Here is a 15,378-nt window from a genome sequence, read left to right as displayed (position 1 = left end):
GGGGTCGTATATTATTATGAATTTATGACATCTTAGTTATTTTGTGGTTCTTGTAGTTCGTACAGACGACATTTTCATTTGGTATTAGAACTGGAAGAAAAATATTTTGTTACAAAAAGAAAAAGCGTCCAAGTTCTGGCAACAAATGTTGCAAATTGAGTGTAATGATTCAATTAAGGGCTGGTTGGCAAAAGCACATATTTTAATCAGTATGCTATTATTAAATTTTCTAAATTTTAAATTTGTTTCGATTAAAATTTAAAAATTAATTATGAATAAAAAATGTTTAAGGGGCTTATTTAATATAATAACGCTCACCGAAGCTTATGTTGAATAGGTTCCATTGGTTTCAACGTGCGAGAAATGATTTGTGAGGCTCAGAAGTGTTGATATTCACCCATAACGCCAAACAAAATTTCACTTGAAATATGATCTTTTTCACTTTTTCCGTTTATTTAGTTTTTTTGAGTTGAAAAAATTCCTCCTGTTGTGAAAATGTTTAATGGAATTTTTTAAGCAATGAACAGCTGTTGCTAATAAAATCAACTATGTATTGTGAAAAAAATTTTCGCTGCAAGTTCACGATAGCAATTATCCTTCTAAGGGAATGAACAAATATTTCACTTTAAATGGCGTTTAAAAAGCGAAGATCGCCCAGGCTAGCCAAAATAGTTTGAAGACCAAGATCTACAGGCAAAAATTCATAAAGATTTTTGTCCAACTCCACAAGAACTCTTAATTGGGAGCTATTTAAGGAACAATTTCAAAGGTCTGGAGCGAAATCGGTTACCATGCGAATTGAAGCCTGGAAGATGATGATAAATGAAAGTCCTATAACTCTTCACAGGAAACCTGTACCGAAGGTAACTGATTCGTTCGGTCCCTTTGGTCAACGTAGCTCCAAGCAACATGTACGTAGAATGACTGAAGTAAAATTATGGCATTTTAGACAAAAGAAGTCTAACAGATTATTGTTGCGAAAGTTAGAATTAGTCGAATAACGTTTTTATAAAAGATAAGATCTTATTTCATGTCTATAGTCTCCTACATAGCGCCCAGCAACGACGTGGCTTGTTGGCCTTATCATTTACATATGTAATGTCTCCATATTAATTTCTGATTAAGGATTACACCAAAGTAGTTAAAATAGACGGTAGCTAATATCTTCTTGGATTCGATGTATTCAGGAGTTTTCGTCTTTTCTGTGTTAGGATACATTACAGTCTTTACCGGGTTAACGTTCCATTGTCTTGTTTAAGTCCAGCCTAATATCATGTTTAGGGAGTCCTCGGTGGTTTTACATAGGTAATTTGGATCCGTCTTTCGTCATGGATGTAATCTTTGTAAACGAGGATGAAGATAATCGTCACTTTAGTGCCCCGTTTGTAAGCTTTTAGTCTGTCTCTTCGCAATCTCTGAGGTGACGATTGATTTCTCGAAGGACAAGCACATGATAAAATAGATAGTCACCTGGGCTGTCGTTGGCAAGGGTTAACCCTAAGTGGTAGGTTAAATAGGTAGTTCGAGTCTGTCCGACCGAACTGCTGGGATGTTATTCGATACCAATGCAAATTGCAAGTAAAAAATCGGCAATGCAATTTGCATTAATATAGAAGTTATTGGTGCAGATTTTTCGGGTAGTCTGGTTATGTAACGGTTATGTGAAATAATAATGCCGATTTCAACCAAATTCAATACGGTTCGTATTAGGTTTCGGACGAACGGACAAGACTTAGATAATTCCCAGCAAAATTTTTATTTACCCGGTATGTAGGCAAGTAATATTGGAGCAAAGTGTAAGTGGGTGAATAACTACTTATTTTTGTTCGACGATGATCAAAAAATGACTGGTACTTACCCGACTTTTGCGGACTTAAACCCGGTTGTACAGTTATTTTCCATGTTTATTAGTTTATTCTCTTACTCAATGCTCCAATAAGAAGTTACTTTATCATGTTATCTGGAATGTTTTTTACACAAATGTAAAAATAAATATTTCTTAAAAAAACTTAATTAAATATTGGCAAATATATTTAAAACTTCGTTTGTACCCCATAGTGCACTCCTATCTGTTTCAAATGAAATGTAATAAAATTGACCAATTTTTTTTTTGTTAAATTATTTAGTTTTATTTAGAATTTGAATTCTATATTTTATAAATATTATTTTTAATAATAAATTACAGTAAACTTGGTTTAAAAATATGCATGGAGTTTTTCGTAAATATTTTTTGAAGACTTTTTATAATTTTATTCAATTTACAATATAGAATAGAGTTTTATATTTTTCTTACATTAAATTAAAAATTATATGCTTTTGAATAGTTTAAATTATTATCATGTGTTTGAATAAATTATGAATAATTTTCAATTAATTGTACAAACAAACAAATGTTCATAAATAAATTATTAAATATAAATTGAAAAATAAAGACAAAACTAATATGAATGGGATTTATTATTTTTCCTCCTAAAATACTTAGATTTAATTATTTAATTTAAAAATTATTGCTTTGCTTTTTCCTTTACTGAATATGTATGAGAGTTTGTTTGTGTGTGTGTGTGTGTTTATAAATATTTTATGATTTTAAAATGTTTTGATGTGTGTCCTATTTGAAGTCCTTAAGCCTATTTTGTATGTACTATATGTATGTATATATAGAAGAATTACTGAATTGTACTTTTTACTTTGTATTTGCTTTGTTTTTTTCTCTATTCGTTTAATTTAAATCTAAGTTTTATAAATAAATTATAGTATTTTATGCATTTAAGTAACTATTTGGGTATAGAAACTATAGTCCTTTGAAATAATAATTTATATTAATTTTTTTTATTATATTTATGATAGTTTAGTTTTCTTTATAGAATTAGTTTTAGTAAAAGAACTTAAATAACTAAAAATTTCATAAATTGTAAATTTGGTGTTTTAATAGTTTTTCATTTAGACTTAAGTTTTTAGAGTATTTATTGGAAAAATTTAATTTATATCATAAATTTTGTTTTAAATTATAGAGAATGAAGAATGAACCTAGCAACATGAGGAAACTATTAAGTCTTAAAGTTGTTGCAGCCATAGGCAATGTTTAAATGATGCCAATACCCCATTATTTTGTAAATAGTTTTATTGCTTCTAAATGTGTAACACACACCTAAGCCTTGCTTTACGAATTAAATTGGATGAATTGAATATGTGTTTTATTAATTTGTATACTGAAAGGATTAGATGTGAATGTAGAACAAAACTTGTTATTTGTAAACGCTTTTAGGCATTAGTTAGCTGCTGCATAACTTAAGCAGAAAAACCAAAAACTAAATAAAATACCCTTAATTAAAATGTGGCATCTAATGTTGCCTCTATGTTGCTATCACTCCGTTACCTTTACTTAATTCAAATTCACAAACCGCATAAATTAATAATAGTGTTTAAGATGAGAATTGCGTAGAGCAATGGACCAGCCATCAAAAACATCCAACAACTAGTTTTACTTTAATATCAATTCATGTACATCAACAGTTTGTGCACGCACTCACTTGTAAATCACGATATAACACAGTTTTTATCTTTATCATTTGGATCCGAAGGCTTGCGTTTACGATCATACGCCAAGGCGTCATTGGGTACATAACTAACGCGTACGCCACCATAATGACGTCGCAAAGGAATTTGATACATATAATCTTCGGAACTAGATGAACTAGACGAACACGTTGAACAAACACTAGAGGCATCGTCAGAGTCGTCATCGTTGGCTCCCACAGTTATTTGGGAAGAATGATGATGGCGTGTGGGATCCAAGCCAGCTGTTTGTAATATGGAAGGTGGACCTTGATAGGAAGAAGAAAGTGGCTGAGCTGTAGCATAGGTGTCGGCTCGGGTTGTGGAATTGGAACGATGACCACTGCCAGAACGATGAGATTTGCGACGTCTACGGCGTCTGGAAGAATGACCACCATTACCACCGTGGCGATGTTTCTCTGCTGTAGTTTCACTGCTACGTTGCGTGCCGGCGCCATTGCCGGAGTAACTGCGTGAACGTGGTAAAGTATCGGACGGTATACCTTCGAAGCGTACACCTTTTTTCTTAGTTTCACCACTCATGGGTGAAGAGGAAGAAGCTCCACTTAATATAGAGACCGGATGTACAGGTTGATGTCCAGGATTGGATTGTGTAGATTGATGCGAGAGTATTGAACGCTCACCAGCCGAGGCAGTAGGAGAGCCCATTAATTCAGGTGGTAATGCTGTAGATGCTACGGAGAGATTTGGTGTTGGAAGATCTGGTATCTCTGAAGGTGGAGGCGAGGTAATACTGTGGGGCATATGCTGAGCATAATCGGAACCATACTGCGGCAATTGCTGCTGTTGTAAATTGTTTGGATTTTGTTGGGGAAATGTTGAGGAATTTCCTGGTTGTGACAACTCTGGCATACTGGAGGTTTTTGCATTTTCTACTTCTGAAATTTGATGCAATTGGCGTTGTAAATTGTAACTGTTGGCTCCTGCTAGTATGGGTTTTGCGGGCCAAGTATTTTCCAAATTTAGTGACATTTCATTGAAGTTATACGGACCATCACGTTTCAGTTCCATGGGTTTTGGCATGGAGTGATTAAATTCTCCGGGTGATGTTAGCGGTGACATATTCTGAGAAGATGAGGAGGGTAAACCACCCGAGAAATCTGTAAAATCTCCTGCTGTATGCTCCATATCCTTGACCACACCTGCATCAGAATCCGAGGTAGGATAACTTTGTTTAGCACCATCCGTATTCGTTGCTATACCCACCAGTCCTCCACTGGAAGCATTGCTGCCAATGCCAGCTGCTATTTGCTGACTTTGTAACTGATACATGGCTTGATTGAAGTTTTGCTGATGTTGATGCTGTTGCAAGGGTGACATTGGTGGTGAACTTGAAGCATGACTGCTGGGTATGCGTGTTTGAGGTCTTACCCGTTGAGTGGGTGGCGTGGGCGTTGTATACATGCCAGTACCCGAGCTATCAGAAGGTGTTGGTGGCTCACCTTTACTACAGGCTATCGAACAGTATATGGCTCCACGTCTGGGTAAGAATGCACGTCCCAACAGTGAACAACGACATGTATTGCAAGAAAAACATTCATCAGTTGCATGCCAATGCTGGCCGTCATGACTCATTTGCCCTTGATCTACACCAATAGCCTCACCACAAAAATCACAGTACTCCGCGAACATTGCATCGAAACACAACAGACAGTAGGGTTTACCCTCACGCATTATATACCTTTGACCACCCAATTGCTTTTCACATTCATGACAGGCGAAATGATTCATATGCCAGGCACGTCCTTCAGCTTCGGTGCATTCATCTGCCAGGATAATCTGTAAAGACAAATAAGAAAAGTTTTTCATGTATTGAAGAATAAACTTTTTTCCTTTCGGCTTCTATAGTTGTTGTGGAGTTTGTTAAAGAAAAGTTAATGCTATTAAAGGTGTTGTGCAGGGAGCTGCTTATGAGCCACTTGGAGTTTTGTTAAAAGTTCTGTATCATTAAGTTTTTGACTTAGGAATGGCAGAGATTTTCAAATAACTATATGCATTTATTGATTACCTACTGTGCACAGTGGCTGGAAAGAGGCAGGGTTGTAATATATAATTTTAAATAAAGTAAGAGTTAGTTGAAGTTTTCTCGAAAAGTAAACTATTCTTTTCAGTTTATCCACTTAAGGGTGAAGAGGAAAAGCTCCATTTTATATAAAACTCGTATGTACCGAAAGATGCCCTTAATTGGCTTGTGGAAATGAATGCGACAATATTTAACATAAAAATAAGAAGTAATGGACAATAGTGACTAGTTTTACGCCAGTGAACAAACTTTTATAGAATACTCCTTGGGAACAAAAGAAAACTTCTTTAGAAATAACTTTTGAAACAAGAACTTCGTATTGACATTTGAGATTTTCACACTTGTAGGTAAAATAATAACAACTTTATACAATTTTACTTTAAAATGTTACTAACAATTTACAAACGACTTAAATCTTAAAATCACTTTGAAGTGATGTACTGTTGATTTACAACTATCTGACCTTAGAATTACATAATTATTAATACTCATTTTGTTTTCCCAACATTTTGTTGACTGACAACATTACTGAATAGTTATAATAAAAACTTACCTCATCACAGGCTGAACATCTCGGCTTTAAAGTTTCTGCATGATGACGCCCACAATACAAACGTCCATCACGATGAAAGTAAATGAGATCGACGAGCAACTCACGACACACACAGCAAACAAAACAGCCAGGATGCCAAGATGCATTTGGACCCAAACGTGTTGCAAAGACAGCAATGTCACCGGTCGAAATTAAATCATCACACTGTAATTGGATTACGAGAAATTTAAAATAATATTTTAATCATGCTTTTTTTCTCGTTTTATATATTTAAATAAATGCTTATAATATTATAAAAGCTTAAGATTTAAAGAGAAAGAAGAAAGTAGAGAAAGTACACGTTATAAAACACTTAAGAAATTTGCTATATAAAACTTCTAACATTCACCTAACACAGTCAACAGTAAAAGTTGAACAAAAAACACTTTACAAGTTACATTAACTATTACATAGAGAGACAACTGGACGGACTTAAAGTGAGACTCACAATGTTCTTGACACTTTAACATAAGATATATAAAGATTTCAACAAAACTAACTTGTATTTGTGTAAGTAATTTTTACCAAGTAATATGTACAATTACCCTCTAGTTAGCCAGGTCATGTCTTAAGGTGTCTTTCCGTTTTCTTTTTTTTTTATGCAACTATCTCTCTTCCTCTTTTTCTTGCTATCGACTTTTGTTAAGAAAGTCAAGTTTAAGTTTGTTTGGCTTCTACTTATTTATTATGTTGCATCTACACGTATTAGTTGCTTCAATGTTTATTATACCCTACATCTAACGTATAGTAAATCCATCTACTCAAAATCACTTTCAAAGTTTTTAAATGTTGATTTGATCCCTAAATAGACACCCAGTATGAATGTTATTATCGAGGTATAAACCAACACAAATGCCTTTCATATCTACATAACGTTTAAAAGTTTGTTCAATAATGGGCCTTATATTCGGTGTAATGTATTATATAGTCGGAATTGATTGACTTTACTTTCTTCTTAGTTTATTTATGTTTTGAGGAAGTTTTCCTATTTTATTCTGGCGTTGTCTTCCTTTCATTCTCTTATTCCAATTCTTGCAACTTTGTTAACATTTCTTTTTCGACTTTTCAAGTAGGTGGTGTTGCTGTTGTTCATGTTTTCGGAATAAGAAAAAAAAAACTCTAAATAACACATGTCATTGAACACTTGCTACAATTGGTGACAGTTAAGACTTTAGTTGTGCCACTTACAATTAGTGGCCTGGACACATGTTCCACTACATATACATACATGTTCCTCTACATAACTACAAAAAAACTTTACACCCATGAAATTAGCTTAAAATTACTAATTGCATTTAATCCGACATCTGAGCTACATTCAAGTTGTTAAACCGATGTCTGTGTAAACATTAATTTACATTTAATTTTTGCATACAAATCAAGTGGGCGTGAGAGATTTTTAAGCAATGTTTGTAATCACACAAATACAGTTAAGCTAAAGTAGATTATTTTTTTAAATTGAAAAAAACTCGTTCTTCTTGTCCCCTCTGTTTGTATCGTCTATTATTTTATATAGACAATTGGCACAATTATCTTTCATGATCTGGAATATGACACAAAATTTATCTAATGAAATTTGTTAGAAAAACGACTTAGTTCTGAGGAGATAATATAATTCAAGAGGTCGTTCAATTATATGTATTAATAGATAGGCAATTGGGTCTAGTCCTCAAATTATAAAAATTAGCAGATGCAAGACTTTTTCGACACGCCCCGAGTATGTTTATCATTGTCCAAATAAGTATGTAATCAAACCAACCGATTATTGATTGTCAGACCAACCGTTATGTAACCCATGGAATCATCAATTCTTGTCTATTATATCGTTAATGAAAGCAATGCGCTAAAATTAAAATTAATTAAGATATGGTTACTTGAAACAATAACGTGATTACTTGAAACCATTATATGAAACCATGATATAGTTACTTGAAACTACAATATGATGCTACAACATCACATTATGATTAATAAAACTATATTATGATGAAATATTAAGACTTTGTTTAATCATAATATGATATCTTACCACCATAGTGGGGAGGGTATTATACGTTTGTGCTGATGTTTGTAACGCATTGGTCCTACACTCACCTTAAAGAATAGCGATCGACTCAGAATCACTTTCTGAGTCGATTAAGCCATGTCCGTCCGTCCGTCCGCCTGTCCGGCTGGCTGGCTGGCTGACCATGTAAACCTTGTGCGCAAGGTACAGGTCGCAATTTTCAAGATATTTTGATGAAATTTGGACCAAACGTGTTTTAAGTATAAACGTGTTTACGTATAAAAAAATATGGAAAAATACATACCCCCAAATTCTATATCTAATTTTTATTTTATAAATGGTTTATAAAACAAAATTCTATACAAATTTTGATTAATAAGCCGTTTATAAAATAAAAATTTGTTTTTGAATATTTTAAACGTTAAAGTACCTTATCTTAAAAATCAACTTTAAATGTTTTAATACATAAACAAATTAAATAATTATTTAAAATATGTGTGATTAAATACTCCAACAATACTCCTCTAAAATACATTAAAAATAAAAGAAATTATTAAACTATCATTAAAATTTCTAAAATAACATTCAGTCTTATTCAAAGTTAAAGTGAAATTTTTAACATCATCATAAAAGCAATATCACTATAATATAGAAATTACAACAAATCGATAAAATACTTACACCATCACAGGGACGTGCACTCATCAACTGTCTGACATTGCCACGTCCAAGTGCATCACGTTTGCGTTGTGTAGAAAATAAGCGAAGTTCTTTGCGTTCCTCATCCGTCAGCGAGTGACAGTAACGAACCTGAAATGACAGCAAAAACAAAGAGAAGAAAAATGTTGATGAAAAGTTTTTTTTTCGTTTAAGATGAGAGTAAGCAACGGCAACCAACGTGGAACATAAATAAAATAAACATAAATTGTTAAATAATGTGGCCCCTTTTCAAATTTAATACACGAGCCAGAGCACAAGCAGCAATGGCTACAAATGACATGTTTACTGAAATATTTTAAAAGACTACTATGAAAATACCAACTTTAAATTGCTACCTTACGAAGTGGTAAACCATGATGATGATGTTGCAGGCAACATACCATCTTTAACACAGCATCATTATCGTCATTATTTATGAATTTTGTAGACCAACCAACCAACCAGCCCACCAAACACTCTTAAATAGAACAAAAGAATGAATTCAAACTAGAAGAGGTTTGGAGTAGTATGCCTGTGAAGATGCTGATAGCAAAAGGCCAATTTCCACTGACCACAAAACTATAAGTTGCATCAACACATTTGTACACAACACATGTGTTGTAATATTATACGATTTCGTATGCATGTTTTTTGGACGTTCTTTTGATTGTGGTTGCATATGAGTTGAGAAGAACATTTCATGGTGTAACATGATAGAATAAATTTTGAAAATGTTATAGTTTAGGCGTTAGTTTTTTGTTTTCTCTTTAGTTTCTTTATTTTTGGTCCATAGCCATAGGATTTATTGGAAGTTATTAATGAGACTAGTAGGAAAAGTTTTGTTATTCGAACACACCACTAGTAAGGATATTGATCCTTTACGTTGAAGAGATTTTCAGTCTGCGATGGTAGTTATACCCTACACCACTTAGCGGGGAGGGTATATTGGATTTGTGCTGATGTTTGTAACATGCAAAAATATTCGTCCTAGACCCATCTTAAAGTATACCAATCGGCTTAGAATCATTTTCTGAGTCGATTAAGCTATGTCCGTCCGTTCGTCCGTCTGGCTGGCTGTCCATGTAAACCTTGTGCGCAAGGTACAGGTCGCAATTTTCAAGATATTTGGATGAAATTTGGCACGCACGTTTTATTTGACCCAAGGACGAAGCTTATTGAAAATGGTTAAAATCGGTCCATTATTTCACCTAGCCCCCATAGAACAGAACCCCCCGAAAAGGGCTTCTGAGCTCATAATTATATTAAATATACAGATATATCGATAAAATACGGCAAAACTAAGTTTTATAGAAGTCATGATGACCCTGCCAAATTTCATAAAGATCGGGTCCCATTTGACCCTAGCTCCCATACAAAGTCCCCTTCAGAAAATTACTTGAATGTCCCAAATTAACTTATAAACACAAATATCGCGATGAAATTCAGCACAATAAAATATTATGTAAATATAAATATATTCACAAAATTTTATCGAGCTTGGTCCATATTTGCCCCTAGCCCCCATATAAAGCCTCTTTCAGAAAATTAGTTTTTCATCCATAAATTGCTTAAATGTATCGGAACAAGGGAATATTGAAGATAAATGCTTTATTATGAAAAATAAATCACATTTAATATTCATAACTGGTGTAGGGTATCATATGGTCGGCCACGCCCGACTATACTTTCTTACTTGTTTGTATAATGATCCGATATAATCAAATTTTTCCTATTTTTGAGTCAAGCGATCCACAGTGGGGCAGAATGGAAATTTTTTGGAAATAAATCTGGCATTTCTAAACGGCTGATCCGATCGGGATAAAATTTGGCGTGAGCGTAGCCAAGGAGTATTCGAGTTCAAATTTTGAAGATGAACCCTGCAGATGCCCCAGGGACGGCGCTGTGGCGGCTCAAAGTAGGGTACCTACGACATGTAAAATTTTTAAACTCGTGCCATTTTTTTGTTTTTCACCCAAATACAAAGATTTTTATATTTTGTGAAAGCGCTCGACGAGATCTTGAAAAAACATGCTATAGTTATAGGCATTTAAAAATTTAGTGATACAAAATTTACCATACCTTGGTCCGCCTTTTTTTGAATACCGGGCGTAATTTTGGACCAAATGGACTCAATTTTTTCTTGTTAGTTAGACAACAAAATTTCCAATAATATACAAAAAATTTCAGATCAATATCGTTTACAGATCCAAAAATATACGTTTTTTAATTTAAAAATTCAAAAAATTTTAGATTTTTGGCGTTTTTTTGCCAAAAATGTGTCTTAACTCTTTTATTAATAAAATAAAATTTTTATTAAGAACATATAACAATTTTATAGTTTTCTAAAAGGTACCTTTACGCAGAACGCTTTGGCGTAAAAAACTTGTCCTATTTTTTTAAAAATGTTGCCACTGCGTCCTTCCGAATATGACCTATTTTTTATCAAAACTTCAACTTTGGGCGACATGTTCTAAAATCCCAAAGCTGGGATCAGAAAACTGAAAGCAGTTTTGGAAACCTCAATATGTTTTCTATTTACTCCAAAAGTATTTTCCCAGCCCTGAAAGAAATGTGGACCCTATGGGCAAAAAAGTAAAAAATCCCATTTTTGGGATTTTCATTCCTATTTTTGGGAATTGCGGGATGCCCTTTGACCTTTTCAATTTTTTTTTTGCATATTCTTATTTGAAATGACAAATTTAACAAGCGTTGAAAATTTCATTGAGTTTTGTTCATAAATAAAGATTTTGTCATATATTACATATTTGTTTAATTTCTAAAACTATGATTTATATCAAAATTTTAATAGGATCGCAGATAGCTACAACAATTTAGTCAATATTTATCCCTTAATATCATTTTTTAGTTAGATATGGAAATTCTCGACCCTTTACAAAAAATTTCAAGCCAATATCTCAATTACATTCAAAAATATGTTCATTTAAACCTGTGTCCTTTAATTTCATCTTTTTCATATTTTAGTATTAAGTATGACAGAACATACATTTGGTGTTGAATAAAATATTTGGACAATTTTTAAAAATTATTTAGTTAATTATTTTATTATAATATTGTATATAAAATAAAAAAAAATTATAATTTTATTATGAGCCACGCACAACAACACCTAAATCACCCCACACAAATTACCTTTCCCGCCCACCGAAATATAAAACACAATTTAATACAATAATTAATATACAGTTAGTATAATAGCTTTTTTTATTTGAACTGTTTATCTTAAACATAATACAATTAATTCTTACAACCTACTTATATAGTTAATTCCTAACACTACTTATTTTCTATAAAATAATCTGTCATATCGGTATACATATCCAGAAGGTAATATAAGTCCTTTAAATCTTCCTTGTTATAGAGTGATAGAGTTTCATAACAAATCCATCTTTTTCGCATAGTTGAAAGAACAGGATCAGAAGATAGAAGTAAAATATTAAAAATATCTTCATTCTGTGATTGCCTGGAGCATTTTCTTGAGCTGAATAGTTGAACATGCTTAAAATCTCGATTCCTCGCTTCCTGGGCTTCTTCTGTTAACTCTCCAAGTGGAAGAATATTCGATTCAATTATTATTTGACCATGACACAATACTTTGTGTACTGTTGGTGTTAGTTCCCTCCATGATACAGAGATACAAGTAATTTAGAAATTTCAGATGTGTATTCCCCAAATCGATTTTCATTAATTTTATGTTTACTATTCAGTGCCATTAAAATAGTTTTAACTCTTCGAAGCAACTCCTTGTCGATTCCAGTTATTTTTGAAGTAATTTCAAAATCACGAAAAAACCTTCTCGCCGTATTACCGTCATTTGTACTACCGCAACTTGAAAGTGGTTTGTCGATGTTTAATCCCATCTGAACTTTAAATTCTTCTTGGATTCTGTTTTTTTCCGCAGCTCTCAGTTCTTTCAATTCTTCATTATTTTTTGTTGATTTAGTAGGATAGTTTGTTTTTTTTCCTGGATCGCCTTGTATGATGGTAATATATTGTGTCCTTTTTCATGCAGAGCTTTCCTTAATATTTGGTACTTATTTCGACTGAGACCCAGTTCCAACATAAGCGCTATTGCTTCCTCTTCAGTAAAATTTGATTATGATGTTGGAGTTGGTATACTTTCCACAATTCGCTTAAGCCGTTTTGGTGATGCATTAGGAAGAATAGTTGCAACATGTACGACATCCATATGTTGGTTTTCCTTTTTCAGCATTTCGTTAAATGTATCAGCAATTTCCTCATTTGAGATTGAAAAAAGTTTTTGTGTGACCCTCTTTTTTTTACCTTGAACATAAGTCTTCGTATGACTTGCAAGGCGCTCCTATTGATGTGTTGTAAGTTGAGATTTCCGTAGTAGTTTCCATCCAACTACAAAATTTTAATCGAAATTTCTTTTGATTTCCATCCACAGACTTACTTTTTACATCAAAAAGTTTTCAATTTTTGATATGCCTGTTTTGTCTACTTTTCTACTATATGTAGTTTTTATATAATTTGAAATGTCTTCAATTCTTTCTGGCCCTTTTGAAGATATACTCCATAAAACGGAACACAACTCTTCGTACTTTAATGTAATCTTCATTGTAGATTTATTAAATATGGTACTTAAAATCTGAGAAGTTTACTTATATACCAATTCTTGTCATTTCCGATACAGGTATTCCAAAGTAAAAAATTACGAATTGTCTACCTATTAACATTTAGGACTATGTATATTACTATAACCTGTAATTCAGTCATTGATATTTCTTATTAGTGAATGAATCGAAATTATCATTACCTGTATATTTTTACCTACATGATCATAAACGAAACAGAACGAAATGATCTGTCGAAAAAATTTAGGTAAAAAATAGTTATAAATTTTTGAAAATTTAAGCATAATAGGACCTTTCAATTATAAGGATAAGCAAACAAATAGAAAATAGGTAAATATAAGATTTAAATATGTGCTGTCATACTTAATACTAAAATATGAAAAAGATGAAATTAAAGGACACAGGTTTAAATGAACATATTTTTGAATGTAATTGAGATATTGGCTTGAAATTATTTGTAAAGGGTCGAGAATTTCCATATCTAACTAAAAAATGATATTAAGGGATAAATATGGACTAAATTGTTGTAGCTATCTGCGATCCTATTAAAATTTTGATATAAATCATAGTTTTAGAAATTAAACAAATATGTAATATATGACAAAATCTTTATTTATGAACAAAACTCAATGAAATTTTCAACGCTTGTTAAATTTGTCATTTCAAATAAGAATATGCAAAAAAAAAATTGAAAAGGTCAAAGGGCATCCCGCAATTCCCAAAAATAGGAATGAAAATCCCAAAAATGGGATTTTTTACTTTTTTGCCCATAGGGTCCACATTTCTTTCAGGGCTGGGAAAATACTTTTGGAGTAAATAGAAAACATATTGAGGTTTCCAAAACTGCTTTCAGTTTTCTGATCCCAGCTTTGGGATTTTAGAACATGTCGCCCAAAGTTGAAGTTTTGATAAAAAATAGGTCATATTCGGAAGGACGCAGTGGCAACATTTTTAAAAAAATAGGACAAGTTTTTTACGCCAAAGCGTTCTGCGTAAAGGTACCTTTTAGAAAACTATAAAATTGTTATATGTTCTTAATAAAAATTTTATTTTATTAATAAAAGAGTTAAGACACATTTTTGGCAAAAAAACGCCAAAAATCTAAAATTTTTTGAATTTTTAAATTAAAAAACGTATATTTTTGGATCTGTAAACGATATTGATCTGAAATTTTTTGTATATTATTGGAAATTTTGTTGTCTAACTAACAAGAAAAAATTGAGTCCATTTGGTCCAAAATTACGCCCGGTATTCAAAAAAAGGCGGACCAAGGTATGGTAAATTTTGTATCACTAAATTTTTAAATGCCTATAACTCGGATATTATGAGAGATAAGTAGTATGTCCAAGCATGTTTTTTCAAGATCTCGTCGAGCGCTTTCACAAAATATAAAAATCTTTGTATTTGGGTGAAAAACAAAAAAATGGCACGAGTTTAAAAATTTTACATGTCGTAGGTACCCTACTTTGAGCCGCCACAGCGCCGTCCCTGGGGCATCTCAAATACTCCTTGGCTACGCTCACTCCAAATTTTATCCCGATCGGATCAGCCGTTTAGAAATGCCAGATTTATTTCCAAAAAATTTCCATTCTGCCCCACTGTGCGATCTACCATGTTTCCAGTTATGCAGCACCTAACAAATCTTACGTCAGACGTCTCGAGATTTATTATCGGATTCTTTACATGTTCTCAACGATTGCGATAATTTCAGACTGAAATATTGTGCAAGCATTAGGCAAACTAATAAAGACCAACTCACTGGATTTCCATAACTAGTTGCCATAACACGCGATCAGTGAAGTCTGTAACCGCGCTGTTCCGAAAAACAGTTTAATATCCTATTCTTGCCTTGTTGATACTTGATTGA

At 32.7% G+C, this 15,378-nt stretch overlaps 1 protein-coding gene across 4 annotated transcripts in view; it reads right to left on the bottom strand.

Annotated features, from left to right (window-relative positions):
• Nucleotides 1-2,710: 2,710 nt before the first annotated feature.
• Nucleotides 2,711-15,378, bottom strand: part of LOC119616256 (protein prickle) — a 242,246-nt gene continuing 229,578 nt past the window's right edge. For all 4 annotated transcript variants that reach the window (XM_037972609.1, XM_037972602.1, XM_037972587.1 and 1 more), the window contains 3 exons: nucleotides 8,878-9,006; nucleotides 6,153-6,356; nucleotides 2,711-5,355 (listed from right to left, as the gene is read on the bottom strand). In XM_037972609.1, the coding sequence (XP_037828537.1) occupies nucleotides 3,538-5,355; nucleotides 6,153-6,356; nucleotides 8,878-9,006 (2,151 nt within the window). In that variant the 3' untranslated portion in view covers nucleotides 2,711-3,537. The remainder of the gene's footprint in view (nucleotides 5,356-6,152; nucleotides 6,357-8,877; nucleotides 9,007-15,378) is intronic.

The sequence above is a fragment of the Lucilia sericata genome, unplaced genomic scaffold, assembly GCF_015586225.1.
Source record: "Lucilia sericata isolate MDLA Ls3-8-SP2 unplaced genomic scaffold, ASM1558622v1 Contig000002F_arrow, whole genome shotgun sequence".
Taxonomy (NCBI): domain Eukaryota; kingdom Metazoa; phylum Arthropoda; class Insecta; order Diptera; family Calliphoridae; genus Lucilia; species Lucilia sericata.
This window is presented reverse-complemented; position numbering and strand designations above follow the sequence as displayed.